The 20,183-nt window shown below is 41.1% G+C and overlaps 1 protein-coding gene across 22 annotated transcripts in view; it reads right to left on the bottom strand.

Moving 5' to 3' along the window:
• VPS13B (vacuolar protein sorting 13 homolog B) overlaps nt 1–20,183 on the bottom strand; it is a 917,098-nt gene that overhangs the window by 592,222 nt on the left and 304,693 nt on the right. For all 22 annotated transcript variants that reach the window (XR_005593500.1, XM_039522053.1, XM_039522058.1 and 19 more), the window contains 2 exons: nt 15,649–15,783; nt 14,591–14,764 (listed from right to left, as the gene is read on the bottom strand). Coding sequence is in view for 21 of the 22 variants with exons in the window: in XM_039522053.1 (XP_039377987.1) it covers nt 14,591–14,764; nt 15,649–15,783 (309 nt within the window). In the remaining variant the exon portion in view is untranslated. The remainder of the gene's footprint in view (nt 1–14,590; nt 14,765–15,648; nt 15,784–20,183) is intronic.

The following is a 20,183-nucleotide window of genomic DNA, read 5'->3' as shown; positions in this document are numbered from 1 at the left end:
CCTCGACCACGTCTCCTGTAAAAGTCCTGCCTTGGACGAGGGGGAGGGTAGAACCTTTGAGGCTGTGGTCTAAAGGGCTTGCGCTGGGTACCAGGGACATACATCCCCAGGGAGCGCATGATGGTTCCGGAGTCTTTTAGGCTCTGTAATTTAGAGTTCATTTTTTCCGAGAATAGGCCCTGCCCATCAAATGGTAGATCCTGCAGGGTTTGTTGCAACTCTGGCGGTAAGCCAGATACCTGAAGCCAGGAGGTGCGCCGCATAGTGATGCCTGACGCAAGGGTGCTAGCCGCAGAGTCAGCTATGTCAAAGGAGGCCTGTAAGGAGGTCCTAGCAACCTTTTTGCCCTCTTCTACTAAACCCCCAAACTCATCCCTGGATTCTCACGGAATCAGCTCCTTGAATTTACCCATGGAGTTCCACGAGTTATAATCATAACGGCTCAGAAGCGCTTGCTGGTTTGCGACTCTGAGCTAAAGGCCCCCCACTGAGTAAATTTTGCGTCCAAACAGATTGAGGCACTTGGCGTCCTTTGATTTGGGCACTGCAGCTTGTTGACCATGCCATTCCCTTGCATTCACTGAGGACACCACCAATGAACACGGCTGAGGGTGAGTATACAGGTAGTCATACTCCTTAGAGGGAACAAAGTTTTTTCTCTCTACTCCTTTGGCCATAGGTGGGATAGACGCCAGGGTCTGCCATATTGTCTTGGCATTGGCCTGGATGATACGGCTAATGGGTAATGCTACCCGTGATGGAGCATCAGCTGAAAGGATGTCCACCACCAGGTCCTCCAACTCCACTATCTCCTCCGCTTGGAGGCCCATGTTACGTGCCACCCTACATAGCAGATCTTGGTGAGCACGTAGGTCTATCGGAAGGGAACCTGAGGTCGTCGTCCCTGCCACTGCCTCATCTGGAGAAGATGAGGAGGATGCTACAGAGGCTAACGGATCTTGTGGTAGATCCAGTTGTGAGGGGTCCTGATGCTCAGGATCCATTGTGCCGGGGTCTGGGGCCTGCGTTGGGGTGGGTGCAGACGCCTCCATAACCCCTGGAGGGGGTCGACTGATGGTGGCCTCCGGTACTCAGGGCTCTGAATGGGCTGATCGGGAGGCTGCAGATGGTACCCCTTGGGCTTGGTGGTACTCCCACGGGAGGTAGAAGAACCATTGTGCGGGTTCCTGGCTAGGGTCTTGAGCTTCATCCTGCCACTGATCCAGGTTACCCTCTGCTTGGCCCGGTGCGGGATAGGCCATGTGGGACGCGCTGTCCAACTGCGAGGAGCATGAGGCAGAGCATGAGGGCCAGGGCAGTGCAGAGTGTGCCTGCGCCGACTCTGTTGGGAATGGTGCCGAACCACAGGACAGCGGTGCCGACGCGGTGCCGGGGAGTGGTACCGGGATCTAGAACAGTGCCAATGGTCATGTCGGTAATGGGATCCAGACCTGGATCGCGATGAAGATCACCTGTGGAAGCGGTGCCGGGAGCGACTCCTTGAATAGGATCGGTGCTCTGACCGGTGCTGGGAGAGGTGTCGGGAGTCCGAGAAGTTCTGAGGTCCGGAGAGGTGCCTCGAGGCGGAATGGTGCCGGGAGTAAGATCTGGGCCACGAGTATGACCGGTGCCGTGATAGAGAATGGCGCCGGGACTCTGAGCGATGCCGGGACCTGCTCCTAGATTGGGAGCAGTGCCGAGTGTCCACGCTTGGAGATGGTGGACATATTAGGGCTGGCTTGCCTTTAGACTGTACCACATGGGCGGGATGCGGTGCCGGAGCCTGAGCCAGTGCCGGTTCTGTAAGGGCAATGAGATCCCTTGCTGTAGCAAACGTCTCCGGCGTCGACGGAAGTCCGGCTCAAACACAGTGCGGCCTGGGGAGCCTGTACGCGCTGGACTCAATGGCTCTTCCCTCGGTGCTGGAGTCAACGGTGCTGATGAAGGCGCTTGCACCTTCGGTCGCTCCGGTGCCGGACACGAGTCGGAAATTGACAAAGGGGGTGCCGGCGCCTGATGTTGTTGTTGAGAGGCAGCCCCGTCCGGCTTGCAAGGTCTCTTATATCCCACGGACAGTGAATGGCGCCGAGGTGCCTGCGCTGGACGTGGTGCTGGCAAGGACCAGTGCCGTGAGTCTCTATTAGAGTTTCCCTGCGGTGCAGTACTCAAAGGTGCCGCTGGGACACTACGTACCGAGGCACTCGGTGCTGGAACTTGGCGTGCCGAAGGAGGATCCGGGCTGAGGGACACCTCCATAAAGAGCTGCTTAAGTCTAAAGTCCCACTCCTTTTTAGTTCGAGGCCTGAAGGCCCTACAGATCTTACACTTTTCGGCCTGGTGAGACTCGCCAAGGCACTTTAAACAGGAGTTGTGGGGGTTTCCCATTGGCATAGGCTTTGTATAGGCTGAGCACGGCTTAAACCCCGGAGCCTTGGGCATGAGCCCGGGCGGCATGCAGAGAGGAAGGGGAAAGAGCCCCTTCTAACCCACTAACTTTATTTACAAACTAATTCTAAAACCATCAAAACTACTATACTACACTAACTATATCACTATATAACTAAAAGAACTGCAACTATCTAAACCCATAGGCAAAGCTAGGGAGACTGGAAGACAGCTATTGAACACTATTCATGTTTAGTTATTATTTTGGCTTATTGCCAAATATTTCCTGAATAATACAAGCAAGGTAAGAGAAATGGCTATTTTCAACAAATGACACAAAGAAAAGACATTTCTCTTGCCACCGGGCTTTCCCCAACCAAATTTCAATATGCTGCTGCAAATAATAAAAGTGTTAGTGCATCTAAAAAAAAAAAAGGCACAAGTTTTTTGTTTTTTTTTTATAATGGAAAGTTATAGGCAACCTATAGGAGTCTTTACCAGCGCCCCCTATAACAATTGCATTGACACAGCATATTCATTTTTTTCTTTATTCTTGTTAAAAAGTAGCAGTTTTCCCATTTTATTTGACACAATTCAGGAGTTTATTTAGCAAAAATTAAACATGATTGTCTAAGTCACACAAAACACTAAAAGCTGCATACCAGGCTGTCCTATCCAGGGGAAAGATAGGCCACTGCAGAAATAGAGAGAAGAAAAAAAAATACAGCTATGCTTCAGGAAACCGCAGTGCCATTTGGTGGGAAAGGACAGATCACTGAAATGAACTTCCTACCTGCTGTACAATACAACTCCCTATCTAGAATTAGATCATCTTCCTTACCAACTGCTGGGGTTATGTAGTTCACTAGACGTAACACTGATCTGGTTGTTATGGTACAACAGCACACCCCACCCTGATTTTATTCCCAGGAGATGGAGTTGCAATCATGGTGAATAGAGTAACAGACTGTACTCAAGAAAGGGATTACTTCCCCCGTGGTACAAGTAGCAGGTTTCTAAATTTCATAGCCTAAGAAAATTGCAGGATCTTTATAAACTGGCAGATGTAAAGGTGATATGGGGCTGGATAAAGTCTTCAGTATTTATTTAATTGTGACACAAAATATATTAATTTCTTAGGTAGCTATTGTTACAATTGCACAAACAGGTTAATAAAATAAATTAAACAGAGGACTTTTAAATCTTACAAATAGAAATTATTTTAAACATAAATCTACCATTGTTGCTAATTAGCAAAGATATTTATTACTAAACTTTTTTTCTTTGTCATCCCCATCTGCTGTTCCTACCTGCAATAAAATTTAAATGCTCAATTCGTTACATCACAAGTACCATGACAACAGACCATTACAACTTCATTATGAGAGCTGGCAAATGGAGAAAGTGCATAGTAACAAAGAAAATAACTCTTTTACACATACAATAGTACTAAAAAAGCATTTTTAGTCTGCAAGATATAGCAAGGCACCGTGAGGGACCGGGACATGGGCGGTTTTGTATAGTGGTCAGAGCAGGAGTCAGGATAAAAAGCTGAGGGTCAGAACCAGAGTCAGAAGCCAGATGCCAGAGTGAGGAATTGGAACTGAAGGTCAGGACCAGTGTCAAGAGTCCGAATGCTAGAGTCAAGGCTGAAGTTAGAATCAGAGCCAGGAATTGGAGCTGAGGGTCAGAACTTGGTTACTCAGAGTCAAGGAAGGCAGGAGGCAGTCTTCCACTCATCTCCCTTCTTAATCTTCACCAAGTTGTATGTTCCATGGATGTCAATTTTGTGAAGAGTTTGGTGGAGCAAAATTATTCAAAATGCTCACTGATGAGGGGAAAAGGGTACCAGTTATGGATGGAGATCTTGTTTAGTGTCCTGTAGTCCACATAGGGCCACTGAGATCCATCCTCCTTCTTTACAATGAAAATCAGTACCCCAGCTGAAGATATGAATGGATTAATGGATGAAAGTCCTCTTAAAGGTAGCTCCAGAGCACCCATAGCACACTCTCACTGAGACAGTAGATGTGACTGAAAGGGATCTCTGCTCCTAGCTGAAGGTTAATGGGGCAGTCATAACTGTGAAAGGGCAGCAAGGTGTCTGTATTCTTCTTAACGAACATGTTGACAAATTCTTGGTATTTAACAGGTATCACTGAAGTTGTAAGAAGCAGCACGGATGATGCTGAAATTCCTTGTGAACTAACAGCCTCAGACTCAGGTTCTCAGAGAAGGCAGACCAAGTTGCAGAGGACTTCTGGCCCACATCTGAGTTTTGGGAGACAAGAATGTCGACAGTGCAGGGACTTGAAACGTACTGTGCCTGCGGGCCAACGGATATGAGGATGTTAGGAGGTGAGCCAGAGCATGCCAAGGATAACCGGAGAGTGCAGGGCCTTGGATGAGTCTGAATTAGAGGGTTTCTCGATGACCCTGGAGGGTGGTGACCCAAAGGAACAGTCTGTTGTGTAACCAGGCATGATGAGAGAAGCAACTCGTCAATAGACTCCACTAAGTCCAGAGAGCTTTATGGTGGATGGGGACTGTATGTGATCGCGTAATGTCCAAGTCCATGAAATTACTGGAGGCATTCGAATACACCAGTGCTTCCTGTGGACTTCAGTCATAGAGGGTGTGATGTTGCACTCCATATGTTTTATGAAAATATGCTTATAAGTGTGAATATAATGTAACTGGAATATGCTTTATGGAAAAGGTCTCTTGTAAGGTATCATTACAAAGCTTATAATCTACTGAGTTTGTTCATCCTATTTGTATGTATGCATCATTCTTGTATCTGAAGCTGGAAATATAAAGTATAACTCTGAGGTACTATTGTAATTATCCAAAGTGTGGGCCATTGATGATGGTTTAGAATCTTGATGTCTCCCGTTGACTAGAACAATTGGTTGTAAATGTCTGTTTACTTGCAAGCCTTCCTGTGTTCGTGTAAACCAGCCCAGGAAGAATGGTGGAATCCATCTTAAGCCTGGTGCTTTTCCATTTAGAAGGAGAGATGGGGCTTCAGAGAGACAAAAGATTCCCGCCTTGTGCCAAAGCTATAAAAGGGGTGGACCAGAACAAAGGGGGCTGCCAGTCATGAGAAAACCCCTAGTTACCACCTGAGCTGGAACTAACAAGCACTGTATCAGGGGAAAGGATTGGGCCCAGACTAGGAAGGAATCTAGTCTGTGAAAGAAGCTTACTGAAACATCTCTGAGGGTGAGATATTATCTGTAATCAGTTTCCTAATGTTTTAAGCTTAGACTTGCGTGTTTTTGCTTTATTTTGCTTGGTGACTTACTTTGTTCTGTTTGTTATTACTTGAAACCACTTAAATCCTACTTTTTATACTGAATAAAATCACTTTAGTTTATTAATTAGCCCAGAGTAAGTGATTAATACCTGGGGAAGCAAACAGCTGCGCATATCTCTCTATCAGTGTTATAGAGGGTGGACAATTTATGAGTTTACCCTGTATGAGCTTTATACAGAGTACAACAGATTTGTTTGGGATTTGGATCTCATTAGGAGGTGGGTGTTTCGGTGCTGGAGGCAGGTAACATGCTCAGCAGTTTTTGGTTAACGTCTGCAACTTTGGGGGTGTGGACCAGACCTGGGTCTGCGTTGTAGCAGGCTAGCATGTCTGTCTAAACAAGGCAGTGTTCTGGAGTCCCAAGTTGGCAGTGAAAACGGGCTCAGAGATAATTCCAGCACGTCAGGTGACAGTCCCAAGGGGGTCTCTGTGACCGAAACCATCACAGTAGGGAGTTGAATTTGGAAGGGGAATCAGATGTGTCAGATTCTGGTTAGCCTTTGCCATAGTACCAGCAGGCATATATTGATGTTGTGTACTGGAGGGACAGGAGGAATACCAGCCCAGCCCAGACCCCTCTGTTGGGACTAGGACTTGACGTTTCCCAGCTGGGATGCAAGTTGGACCTTTTCAGGGCAGCCTGATTTGATGTATCCAGGCTCCGAACAGTATAGGCATAAACCCACCATTTGGTGTCCATTTTTCTCTGCATCTGAAAGGCAAGGCTGGGCTTGGTCAATTTGCATGGGCTCAATATGCAGGGACAAAGCTGGTGACTGGAGAGCTGGGGCCAGAGAAACCAGTGGGGCACAGGAGGCTAAGCTTTGTTCTTCGCAGTGCTCTGTCAGACAGCTATCAATCCTTATGCATAGGTTCAATTAAATTATCCAAGCCGGGTGGGAACTCCACCCATGCCAGCTCATCCTTGATTTTTTTGCTGAGGCTAGGCTGAAGGTGGTAATGCTGTCAGCCTCATTCCACTTGGTATCTGTTACCAGGCTCTGAAATTCCATGGCTATTTGGATATTGATTGGCACTTCTGTCACAATGCTTGGAGCTCAGTCTGTGCTGTGCATGTGAGGTTTGGATCATTAAAAATTGGCACCATGGCTTGCATATGGTTTTCAAACTAGCCTAGAGTGGGTTTGATTTCTCCAGGTGTGGGAAAGTCCAGGCCAGAGCCTCCCCATTACCAAATTGATAAGTCCTACTCAGGCTTGATTGGTGGGAAATGCCCATGGTGTCAACAGAAGCTGACACTGACTCAGAAATCCATTGAATTTGCTTCAGTCACCATTGTACTCAGCTGGCAGTGGAATCTTTGGCTTACGGGGAGATGAGGTTGGAGCTGCAGCTTGCACCTGAAGGGGCAAATTCTGCACCTGCAGAGTATACAGATTGTGTACAGCACCCACTATATCCAACAGGGAGGCGTTTGTCTTGGTGGGATCCATGTCAGTGGGAAAGAAGGCCCTTTTCCCCCTCATTGGTTCCATTTAGGCTGCTCAAACTATTAGAGAGTGGGATGTGGGCAGTCCTGCCTAATGGTGGGAGCAGAAGCCAGGTGCCGAGAAAAAGGAGCTGAGGGTCGGAACCAGTGTCAGAAGGCAGATGCCAGAGCCAAAGGTCAATCCATAGTCAGAGACAGGAATTGGAGCCAAAGGTCAAATCCAGATTACCTGGAGTCAGGGAAGGTAGGAGCAGGGCTGGAACCAAGTGCTGCTGCTGGGAAATACTTTGAGCAGACAGCACCCTGCTGCTGCCTTCAGAGCAAGTCTGTGGATCCCCTCAGCCAATCAGGCTGTTATACCAATCAGGAGGTTCAATTTGGGCCCACCTGTGCTCATTAGACTGCCTGGAGGTTAAGCAAGCAGAGAAACAGGCCAGCTGTAGGCCCTGTCTAAAGAACATAAGCATTTTGGTGAATCAGGGTCACATACAATTACTAAAAAGTTATATTGTTCTGTGTTCAAAGGTTTTGTAATCAAGTTTACTCACATTATGCAAGTCACTTTTTTATGAGGAAGGAACAATTAAGACACAGAAAATCACCACTTTCAAAAACTATACACATGAGATATAGTAAGATTACTCCTCATGGATGACGTGTTTGCAGACAGCACTTTTCATTAACTAACAAATCTCAAATTCTTAAAATATACAGATCTGACAGTACACTCATTACCAGTAAAACATTCATTTGGCAAGGTTTGTAACTTGGGAACTTTTCTAATTTTAGCCTCACGCTCCAAGTATTTTAACTGTTGTTGTCAACCCAATTTTGAAAACTACAGGAAATAGTTAATGGAACTCATCATAGAATATCTAAGTGCTTAAAACCTAATTTACCTCATTCTAACAAAAGTACAATATAAACATTGTGCTTTCAGGAACATATATTCCCTGGTACCAGGATTTTTTTAAAGGCAAAATAATGAGAATAAATTATATTTTAAAAGTAATTAAGAGGATAAAAATGTTCTGTGCTGCAACTGCAGAGTTCTCAAAAGACTGAGTCCTGGCAACTATCATAATCCTTTTGAAATTGTTGATATTAAGATTAAAGATCACTTTGTTCCTGTATTCCCACAACTAGTTGGTATGGTAAAGAGATCAGATCCCTAGTTTTATATGTAACATCTTTAACATTTGCACTCCTTTCTGTGCATGTGATTAAATGTAACATTTTGAAATCCCAAAGTTCTGAGAAAAACATAAATCCTTGTCCACAGCTGCTGTTTTACTCTGGAAACATATGCATTTTCTTTTCAAGCATCTACCATCAAAAAATCCCAAAGGACTTGAACTGGAGAACACCTGCATCTCTTCATTTAGTTCCAATAACAGAGTCTAAACTTCAAAATTACAAAAATAGATGCTATGTTCAGCTGTAGTTACATTTTGCTCCTAATTCCTGTGAACAAAAATGCTAAGAGCATGAAATCATTCGGGCAAGCTCTGTCATCGAGAGGATAAGGTTTTTTGCACCAAAAGCCCAGTGGGAACATGATAGAAAACTGGCAACAATTATAGATAAAGTACATAGCGAAGTCCTCAGGGATAGGAGAGGAAATGTAATAAGATAGATGGGTATAATTTTTACGCATTTGTGCCCAAACCACAAAAGTGAATGGTCTTTATTTACTACAATATATAAGCATTCTTACTTACTTGTCGTGTCAAAAATATTTTAAAAGGTACTTTAAGCAGTTCATTGAGATTTTACTATTTTTAACAACATAAAGACTTACATCTAAATTTAAATTGAAAAATGTAAAAAACATCATTGTTGTAACTTAAAAAAACTAACTTCTGCTAGAATTTACAGTATTCCAGACCAGAAGGGTGAAATGGAAAAATAATTAACATTGATAACTTCATTTTAACCCTTGGGCTTTAAAAAAAAAAAGAAAAGCAAAATTGGATTTTAAGCCCACCCTTTCCTTTCCAATTGACCCTACTGAACAAAATTAACCTTTGCATTGTAGGAAAAATATCAGATAACATTGTTGTTAGTGTTATAATTTATGAGACTTTTGTAAATTTCAGGGCACTCTTTTTCATAGGATTTTTTTGAAAGCTGAGAAATATTCATACAGTTATAAATACTCAATTTCAGAGTAATTTATTTTCAGAGATTTGTGAAATTATGCATATATTTCAAATACTTTTAAATAGAAGTGTCTCAAAATGCTTGAAAGAAAAGTCACACTAAGGAAAGGAAGGGAAAGAAAGGAAAGTCACTTTCAGTTAATGGGGCACTACTAATTCCTGATTAACATTTAAAATAGTTTGAAAATGTTTCTTCTCCACGGTTAGTAATTCCCCCATAAAACTAGAAAAATCTTTTATCATCAATTTGGTCCTTGTCTACTGGATACACTAATTTATATCAAACAAACCCAAAATTAACATGATTGCTCTTGTTTACTTCCTTGCTTCGCTACTCTAGTATTCAATATTTAAGTTCAGTTCAAAGAAGATCATTTACTAATTATATTTATTTTATTGCCTTCTGATTTAAGTAATAAAAACTGTCTGTACAAAGGCTCTGAGTGCCTTACCAATTATTTAAAAGTACAAAATAAAACAGTTTAATCAGCTCACCCCATCTTTTCAGTAGAATCTCATAATTCAACACAAAGGGCTGGTCCACACTAATGCTGTAAATTAATCTAAGTTATGCTACTTCAGTTACATAAATTACGTAGCTGAAGTCGCCGTAACTTAGGTTGACTTACAGCAGTGTCTTACACTGTACAATGTTGACAGGAGACGCTCTACTGTCAATACAGATTCCGCCTCTCATGGAGGTGGAGCACAGACGTTGATGGGAGAGCATTCTCCCATCAACTTATGTCTTCACGTACCCACTAAATCGACACTTCTGCATTGATTGCAGCAGTGCCAATTTAGCTGATATTGTAGACACAGCCTAGCACTACCATTCATCTTCAAAGTACCCCATCCGTCTTCAAACGCCAGGTGAAACTTTCACATAGAGGTAGGAGGGCATTACCAAACCTTAGGTCCTTTAACAAAGAAAATCCTGCCAGTCATCCCCTCTTTATTATATTATATATATATGCTGTGATCTAGACAAAGGTGAGGGAGCACTAATGCTACAAAGATATTCATGGGACCAAAGACTATTAAAAAAACCACTGAGCGATCTATTGAAACAGATGAATGATGACAGAATTAAGAGTGTTAACATACAAAGTTACATTTAAGGGCCAGAACTACTGTTAGTAAAATCATAATGAACTGTTATTTTTATATTAGAAAATACTTTGCTATCTACACAAGGCAAACGGATACCGCTGCCACACTTTTTTGTAAACACACAAATGTAAACAAAAGACACCACCAAAAGTATCAGCCCTTGTTAAGAAACTGTTAATATAAATGGGCTATTATATATAATTTACAAAAGTATTAACAGGAAAAAGGAAAAAAGTCATTTTACCAAGATTCAGGTTTCTCTACTAGATTACAATCACTGTAATTTAATATTAATACTGTATTATCTTACTCCTTCCACCATCAATTCCTTAAGTTGAAAATAGACACAAAAATGTTAATGTTGGGTTTATTAATTAATTAATTATTATTCACTTTTTGATAAAATTTTCTTGGCATGTACTTCCAAATGAATATTAACACTTTTTTTTAACTCTGCACAGTCTCCTCCTAGCAATTTATACCCAGTTTAAAGCCAGTTTACCACTCCACTAGTTGTGCATACCAGAAGCTGATTTCCAATCTAAGTAGAGATTTATAACCCAGTCATCTCATTACAGAAAGCAATCAGTTCTGTACAATGCCAAAACCTCCTATCTACACCATAGGTGCAAAATTAAGTTAGTCATTCTTCCTTCACTCATACTTGTAATAAAAGGAACTGTAAGAACTTCATATGCAAGATATTTTCAATTCTCTTCCAAGATCTGGAAAATTGTCCTTTATTCTAATTAATATATCTTGTGTCACTAGTTCCTATATAGGCCACCGAGAAATTTATCTGGAATTAATCTATCTTTGGCCTTTCTGGTCATATTTCTTGGCTGGATTCCCAGAAAGGTAGCACAGCATCCTTTTCTCTTTATCTGGATCATATATTGTCTGGATAATGTTCTTCACTATCAAATTATCTGTAGAGAACAATTGTTTCAATTTCTCCTCTGATAGGAACTTTTCCATTCTTCTTCTAAATTGGTTGCATCATAATCTTTCAATACCCCTTCATTTTCCATATCCATCCCAACTTAGTTAAAACCTATTATAGCTCTCAAACTATCCAATTTAGCTTTAATGGTTTCTGTCAGTGGCTTCAGATGATGCTCACAACCAGGGCCGGCTCCAGGCAGCAGCCGAGTAAGCTCGTGCTTGGGGAGTCAGATTCCAAGGGGTGGCATTCCCTTGAATCCTTTTTTTTTTTTCTTTTTTGCTTTGCCCCTTCGGCCGTCCCCGCAGGTTTTTTTCTTTTTGGTTCACTGCTCCAGCCGCGCTGTAGGGGGTGGCAGCACGGAGGAGGGGAGCGCCCTGCTGAGAACGGTGCCAGGTCTGTAGCAAGCCCAGCAGGGCAGCCCGTGTCCTTCCCTGCCCGACGACCGGAGTGGCACAGAGCCCCCCTGGTAGGTGGCACGGCAAGCGCCCTGCTGAAGGAAGCCCTGGCCGCCCACCTTCTCTCTCTCCCTCCCACTAGCCGGGGCACGCACTCCGCTGCCCGGGGCACGTCTGCAGGGCTGGGAGTCCCCCTGCACCCGCGCTCCAGCCGCCACACAGTTTTTTGGGTTTTTTTTCATCCCTTCGCCGCTCCGGCCGGCCTGCAGGTTTATTTTTTTCCCCTTCACTGCTCTGGCCGCCCCGCAGGTTTGGTTTTTTCCCCCCCTTTCGCTGCTCCGGCCGCCCCACAGGTTGTTGTTTTTTTTCTTCCCTTTGCCACTCTAGCTGGCCTGCAGGTTTGTTTGTTTGTTTTTCCCCCCTTCGCCGCTCTGGCCGCCCCGCAGGGTTTTTGTTTGTTTGTTTGGTTTTTTCCCCTTCACCGCTCCGGCCGCCCCACAGGTTTCCCCCCCCCCCCTTCGCTGCTCCAGCTGCCCCGCAGGTTGTTTTGTTTTGGTTTGGTTTTGCTTGGGGTGGCAAAAAAGCCAGAGCTGGCCCTGCTCACAACACCCTTTGTACACTCATAAATGGAAAACAAATACTTTCTCCAAAAAAAGGAAAGGAAAGGATAGAAAATTGTCCATTTTCAGCATTGCACATTCTTTAGCAGCCTTTTAATTTTATAGATTCATGAATTCCAAGGCCAGGATGGACTGTTGTTATCAACTCTGACCTTCCATATAACACGAGCCACAGAACTTCTCCAAAATATTTCCTAGAGCATATCTTTTAGAAAAACACCTAATCCTGATTTTAAAATTGCCAGTGATAGAGTATGCATCCATCCATGCTTGGTAAAGTGTTCAAATGGTTAATTACCCTGATAGTTAAAATGTTGTCTTATTGCAATCTGAATTTGTCTAGCTTCAACTTCGAGCCATTGGATTCTGTTATGCCTTTCTCTGCTAGATTGAATAGCCTATTATCAAATATTTGTTCCTCGTGTAAGTACTTATAAACTGTGATCAAGTCACCCCTTAATCTTCTCTTTGTTAAACTAAACAGATTGAACTCCTTGAGTCTATTGCTGTGAAGCATGTTTTCTAATCCTTCAATCATTCTTGTAGCTCTTTTCTGAAACTCTCCAATTTGCTAAGAAAAACTGGCTACATTTTAAACTCACACATCTGTTAATTATTCTTGTCAATTCACCTACACAATACTGGCCCTATATTTGTTTTTTGTTTTCAATTCTCTCAAACATCCTCTTCCAAAAATCAATTAAATTTGTTTTTAAAAGCTCAAATATTAAATGGAACTACTTTCATGGTGATCTAAAATATATATAAACACTCTAAATAATAATAATTTATATAGTGATGGTAGGTATATACAGTCGTTTAAAATGAGTCATATGTGCTAGTCAAATATGGGATCCTTGGACTGAGAAACTTACGAAGAAAAGACATAAAAGGTACAAAACAATACAAATATCATGAACAAATGCCATGAACAGTTAGTGGAGTGCAGTGATTGAAGTGAGAAAACTGGTGAGGAATAGGTAGATGTTCAGAAGGTTTTCAAAGGAAGGAAAAGGGGATGTTTGAAAGTTAATAGCTCCAGGCAGTTGTTCATTGCAGTACTTGAACTACCTAATATAATCATTATAAAAATCCTGCTACAAATATTTGAAACCTGACTGGGCAGAGCTATTACACAGACAATTTAGTAAAGACAAAACAAACAAACAAAAAATACAGACTACATACAGCACACATAGGACAAGATATTCAAAGGGATCCTAGTGTAGCTTCCATGTGTATTTTGTGCTCTCTCAGAAGTTTATTTTAGTTTTGCAATGTTTTGTGGGCAGTTAATTTTATTGTTTCCTTGGTAAAATCAGTATATTTGTCAGCTTCCCATATTCTTTGTTTTGATCTTTAAAACAGTGTCAAGGGTGAGAACAACATTTTAAAAATAGAAAAATGTGATTACTACATCAACACATATTAGCAGGGGAATGTAAGACCAAATACAGTACCTGAAACGGCTTTTACATAATTGTTTTTAACGAACTGGATTTCAAATTGACAATGTCCATTTAAACAGACCACTAGTGGTCAATGTTTTGTTTAAATATCACAGAATTCATGAGAATGCCACATGAGTGCTCAGACCTACACAAGCATTGCCAAATCTTTCAAATCAGCAACTTCCTTCAACTCCTATACAAGCTATTCAGAGACTCTAAACTTGCTTACCATTTAAATCTATAGCACTGTAGCAAGATAGATGAGGCTACACGTATAGTTTACGAACTGTTTCCAAAGTTGTCACTTTTTACTATGTGGATTAACAAATTTTTAATGGCAATTATTTATGCTACAGATTTACATGAGCCATTTTGAATCCAATGTCAACTCAGGAACTAACTTGTTGCTTCTGTATATGAAACCCTAGTTAGATAAGAAACTAGAATAAAATAAACATCTACAACATGGATTTTGTCAAACTAAAAAAAAGTAGGCAGAAGACAGTATATAATTTTTTCAAAAAGCAAACCAAGTCAGTTAGGCATGCACTATCTAAGAGAATATATATTACAATGATGTATTTCGTTTTTAAGTTTCAGAGTGAACTAGGGTGAAGTTATAATGTGTGCAGTATGTGAAACAGATACTCTGGGCATTTGGCACATTTTATATCAAATCCCCCTTTCGAAAACTACATTGGATATGAAAATGTAATGTGATACCAGCTTAACAAGAGTTTTGCACTTACCAGAATTATGGCAATAGTCCATATACTGAGGACTCTGGATTGTAAAGGCTACCATATCTGGCGCTAAGAGAGATTCTGGTTTTCTACTTTCATTGAGCCATTTGCTGCTGTGTAGGTCTCTGGTGTCAGAAGGGCCTTGAATTAAAGGAATCAGCTTCTCTTTTCCACCATCACCTAAATAAAGATTAAACTCTTTACACCTTTTCTAACAACAAAGTAATTCAACACTTACTTTCACTGGCCTGAGCAGGGCAGCTATTAAATACACAAGTATAGAACAAAGTGACAAAATACAAAGAATGAACAGCATTTATAAACTTGTTAGTAGTAAACAACTTCCTTATAAAGTTATTTTGCAAATGTCTTTATATGCAGAAGAATTTAAATTAAAATTTAATTTAAAATAATGTTCCCAGATAAATCAATCAAGTCTCATTAAATAATTTGTAAATTACTATCTCTTGACTAATAAAATAGTCACTTATCTCAACAATCACCTGGGAATTCCTAAATCACATTTAATTATAATTACTATGTTGAAAAAGCTCTAAACACTGATTGCATAAGGTATTTGTACGGGTTGAAAATATTTACTGTATACACCTCTCTTCACCAGAAGCAGTAAAGATTTATTATATCACAAAACCTCTTATAATTTCCCCAACTGAAAATTTTACTTGTGTCTTATTTGAAAATGATGAGACAGATTTTAAAAAAATCATAATATACATTCATAATTATATAGAAAGTGGAACAAAACACAAATGTACTATATAATTTGAAAGTTCAGTTTTCAGATCAATTTTCTTCAATGTTGTTAGACTCTGGTTTTTGAGTTCAAAATCCAACAGGTTTTAATTTTATTTATTTGTCATCAAAATCAAATTTACTATATGTATCATCCTGGCACAATTAAAAAAAAATAGAATACAAAAAAAACCCCTCTCTGATTCATAGGAACAATGAGTAAATTCTTGTTTCAGTAACTCTCCTTGTAAAAAACAAGGCCAATTCTCCTATACCGGCAATAAAGTTTTACATGGTCCAGCTGCACATACCTGGGGCTTTGGCACAAATTTTTATTGATCCCACGGTCCCAGAGGCACATTTGACCAATGATGTGCTGCAGTACTTCAATTCAACATTCTGGACTGAGCCCTCAAGAGTTGGCAGGGGATTCTTAGATTTCACACCTAATAAAAGAAAACTGCAAATGTACTAGCCTGTTGAATTTAAATATTTTTATATTCCTTCACCAAGGTATTTAAACTTAATTATACTTTAATTATCCATGTTAGATGTTCTTATAGCATTTTTCTTGCTATTCATGGCTGACTTTGTGAAGTGAGAGAATACTGTTATATACTTTTATACATATACATATAATGCACAAAATATTTATTTGTTCTTATTTTCATACACATATGGCAACTTACAACTTTTAGAATAAATATGTATATACACAAATCCAGATAATTTTGTTTCATTTTATAATTGAGCCATGACACTTAAACTGCTCTCTATCAACATTATTATTATAATCCTTTAATCTGAGGATCTTAAATGACTAAAAATGTTTTCAGACGACACTTAGAAAACAGGGTTTCATTCAGTAGCAATATCAAAACATTAAATACATGCAGCTGAGTAGCACAGCAGGTTAGTGCACTTGACATTTCACTACGGAAACTAGAGTTCAAACCTTGCTTTAGGTCACACGTTAAATAAGTTTGGTGGTCTCTTCTGAGTCCCCATTTGTGCATATAGAAAGCTAAGACACAGTTTGGAACAAATCAGTGTTATTGGCAATCTCTTCTGAAGAGACGCCTAGAACTGTAACAGCAGGGGATATTGCAGGTCAGGACTTAGGTACACTGGCTGAATTCTATGGGGAAGCTTACACAATATCACCCACCTACACCATGTATGGCTCAAGTCAACTCTATTATTCCATAGACTTTCACCATCAGAAAAACTACATACACTTACAAATTATATTTAAAAAAATAGTTTAACACTTGTAAAGAGTATGTGGCGAGGGAGAAATTGAAGTTACCATTTTATAAATGATTTTTTCCCTACACAGAACTGATATTGAATTAAAAAATTAGATTTGGCAAGCATTTTGTTCATTATGCAAGGATTAGCCTAATTATGGGGATCATTTCTGTGCATAGCTAACACAGTATTTCTGCCAGAATCCATATTTATACAAAGAAACTATTATGATCCATCAGGTAAAAATACTTTTTTTTTTAAAAAAGCACTTTGATATATATTTTCATGATAGATGGAGACATTAGGGAAACTGGCTAAATATATATTTTAAGTCCCCTAAATACTTAACAGACTATATTTTCTTGGATTGGCTGTCAAAGACACTTGCATTAAAGATTATTCTTTTGATTATTTTAAGTAAACAGGAAAAAACATACACAGCACTTAATTTACAAAATGACAATAGGCAGAAAATTCAAAATTAAGTCTGAAACTCTGTGCTTAGTACAATTCATTGTCTAGATACTAGAGCATATTCAGTTGGGCATGTATAATCATGCTGCTCACAGTCCTTTGCAATATACCTGTACCTGGGAATAAACTAAAAATTAAATTACATGAGTAATCTCTCTACAGTCAATTAACACAATCACATGAATGGTAACACTGAATTCCAAATGAACCCATTAGGGCTTTCACACAATGACAACTCATGTAAGGGTTGTAGTATTGGGGAAAACTTTGGGAGTATTATTTAAATCAGGAGCTATGGGAAAAAGTGGAGAGTACCAAAGTCCCTTATGTAAAGCAATTAAATTTGCTAAGGACAGCTTATGTACAAGTGAAGTTATTTATATAGCAGCTCTTCCTCCCGGGGGGAAGGAAGGGGGATGTGTGTGAAAGGGCTTGAGGGTACCCCACTGGAAGGAATTCCCAGGTCCTCCTTCCTAGGTTCTCAAAAGGGTGTGTGTGTGTCTTTTGCACTTGGATGGTGGCAGCATCTACCCATCCAAGGTCAGAGAGAAGTTGTAACCTTGGGAGTTTAATACCAGCCTGGAGTGGCCAGTATTAATTTTTAGAATCCTTGCCGGCCCCCACCTTCTGCACTCAAAGTGCCAGAGTGGGGAATAAGCCGTGACAGCTATCTATCTATCTTAGGTACTTATGTGGCTCCCACTGTAGTACCTAAGTGCCTCACAATTTTGTAACATGTATCTCACAAGACCTTTGTGAGGTAGGGAAGTACTCATATTTCCATTTTAAAGATGGTGAATTGGGGCAGAGAGACTGACTGACTCATCCAATATAGGAAGCCTGGGGCAGAGCCAATAAATTAACCTAGGTCCTCCAAGTCCCAAACAAACACCCTAGCCACTGGACCATCCTTCCTCTGCAATATTAGATTAAACTAGTGGCCCATCTGGTCCAGTACCAAACTCTTCAGAAAAAAGTTCAAGAAAACCTATAGCAGACAATGATTAAACCACTTCTGTCATAATCTGGACCCATGCTGCTCTCTGGATGGACCCCAGTCTGTTGTAACTGAATCTAACCACTGAAGCCATGTGCTTCTAAATCACTTTGGGTCTGGATAATGACTGATCACTGATCCCAGCTCTGGGTTTCCCTAGCTCTGGGTCTTGCCCAGAAGCAGATCCTGTGTCTGACACCCTTCTTGGGCAGTGGGAGCCCACCATCTAGCCACCAAGACCCCAGAACCAATGCCAAATGCTTTCCGAGTGCCCAGATGCTTGGACACATTCCCCCACCCCAACCTCTAGGAGTCTGCCTGGTTGTGGGAGCTCTGGTTTCTTAGTGACACTGTTACTGGGTGAGCCATGCCTTACACCCCTATTAGTCCCTCGAGTGCCAGGTCTGGCTTTCTACAACCCACTGTGAACTGAACCACATAGTCTAACCACTCTTAGATTGGATCTTTGGGCTTCAGCCCCCCGTTTACCAACCACATTAATCTGACAGGTCTGACTGGGTCTGGCACCTATAAACCTTCTTTCTCCAGGCACTGGTGGCAGCAGCTGACTACAATGACTCAAAAACAGCATCATTAAATAAAAGTAGCATTTAATTGCCAAAGGGAACATAGCATTTAGGAAAATGGGTTAACACAACAAAAAGTCCTATATGCCCATTCCCTTACCTAAACTTAACCTTTCGGTTGAGACACCCAGTCTGTTTGCTACAGTTCCTGTGTCTCTTTGTCTGCGAGTATCAGGCCAAGTCTACACTTATGGCAGAGTACAGGCACTACACATGTAGGCAATCTGTTTCCACACTTGTCACAGTGATGTGCAACTACACACCTCAGTGAAAAGTTTTAGTAGCTCCCCACTCCCAGAGCCTTTTACTATGGTGAAGAAAAACTCTGATTGGGGGTGGCCGTGGGATGCTACACTGCTAACAATAGCAACATTGACATGGGAGGCACTTCTTGGGCATGTAGAGAGATGTCTCACCCTAGGGGTTCAGGCATGTAGCACTCTTGTGTACTCTACTCACCTAAGCTGTGTCTTACTGTCTACACTACTATTTATACGCATGCTAGTTGCATGTGTAGTGTCTGTACTCTACACATCACTGTAAGTGTACACTAACCTTAGTCAGTTTGAGTGTCAGCCTCAGATTGATAACAACCCACTCCCTCATCCTTGTTCCTGGGGCTAGCATCTTTCAGGTTTAGGATCTGGGAAGAATAAAAGTTACCAGACTAGCAAGAGCTAGTCAGGAGTTATCTTGAAATCAGAAGCTTCCCATATTTTTTCCCCAGTTAGCCTTACCTTTGTCACTGTCTAGTCCAGGGGTCAGCAACCTTTCAGAAGTGGTATGCAGAGTCTTCATTTATTCACTCTAATTTAAAGTTTTGCGTGCCAGTAATACATTTTAACGTTTTAGAAGGTCTCTTTATATAAGTCTATAATATATAACTAAACTATTGTTGTATGTAAAGTAAATAAGGTTTTTAAAATGTTTAAGAAGCTTCATTTAAAATTAAATTAAAATGAAGAGCCCCCCAGACCCAGGGAGTGTGAGTGCCACTGAAAATCAGCTCGCGTGCCGCCTTTGGGACCCGTGCCATAGGTTGCCTCCCCGCTGGTCTAGTCTTTCCTCATGGTTTCACCTTTAACAGCCTTCTTTGATTTAACTCTTTGCAGTCAGGCAGGTTAATATCAAACTGATAACCAGAAGGACATAAGGACATATGATATTTATAAAAATACTGTACAGCTCCCACATTCTCCACACCTAGATACTTTCTTCAGGGAGAACATGGCAATAAAGCAATGAACATAGGCTTAGCAGAAGAATTTCTTAATCACAAACACCTTTTTAAAAGCACAAGAGTTACAAACCCATGGAAAACAACAAACAGTCCTGAAAGCAATCCCCATGGTCTAATCTCACCCCATTTGAGGGTCCTGGTTCTATTAGCATTCTTAGGTAAGGCAGAGTGTCTCCTTTCTTTAATTCTTTCCACTTTATAACCTTTATAGCACACTATCCTCTAGAATATGGACTAAAACCCAGAATTCTTAAATCCCAAAACGTCTCTGCCATCTAGCAAATACCTGTGAAACTC

The sequence above is a fragment of the Mauremys reevesii genome, linkage group 2 (genome assembly GCF_016161935.1).
Source record: "Mauremys reevesii isolate NIE-2019 linkage group 2, ASM1616193v1, whole genome shotgun sequence".
NCBI classification, from domain to species: Eukaryota; Metazoa; Chordata; order Testudines; family Geoemydidae; genus Mauremys; species Mauremys reevesii.
The sequence above is the reverse complement of the archived record's forward strand: the minus strand, read 5'-3'. Positions and strand labels throughout refer to the sequence as shown.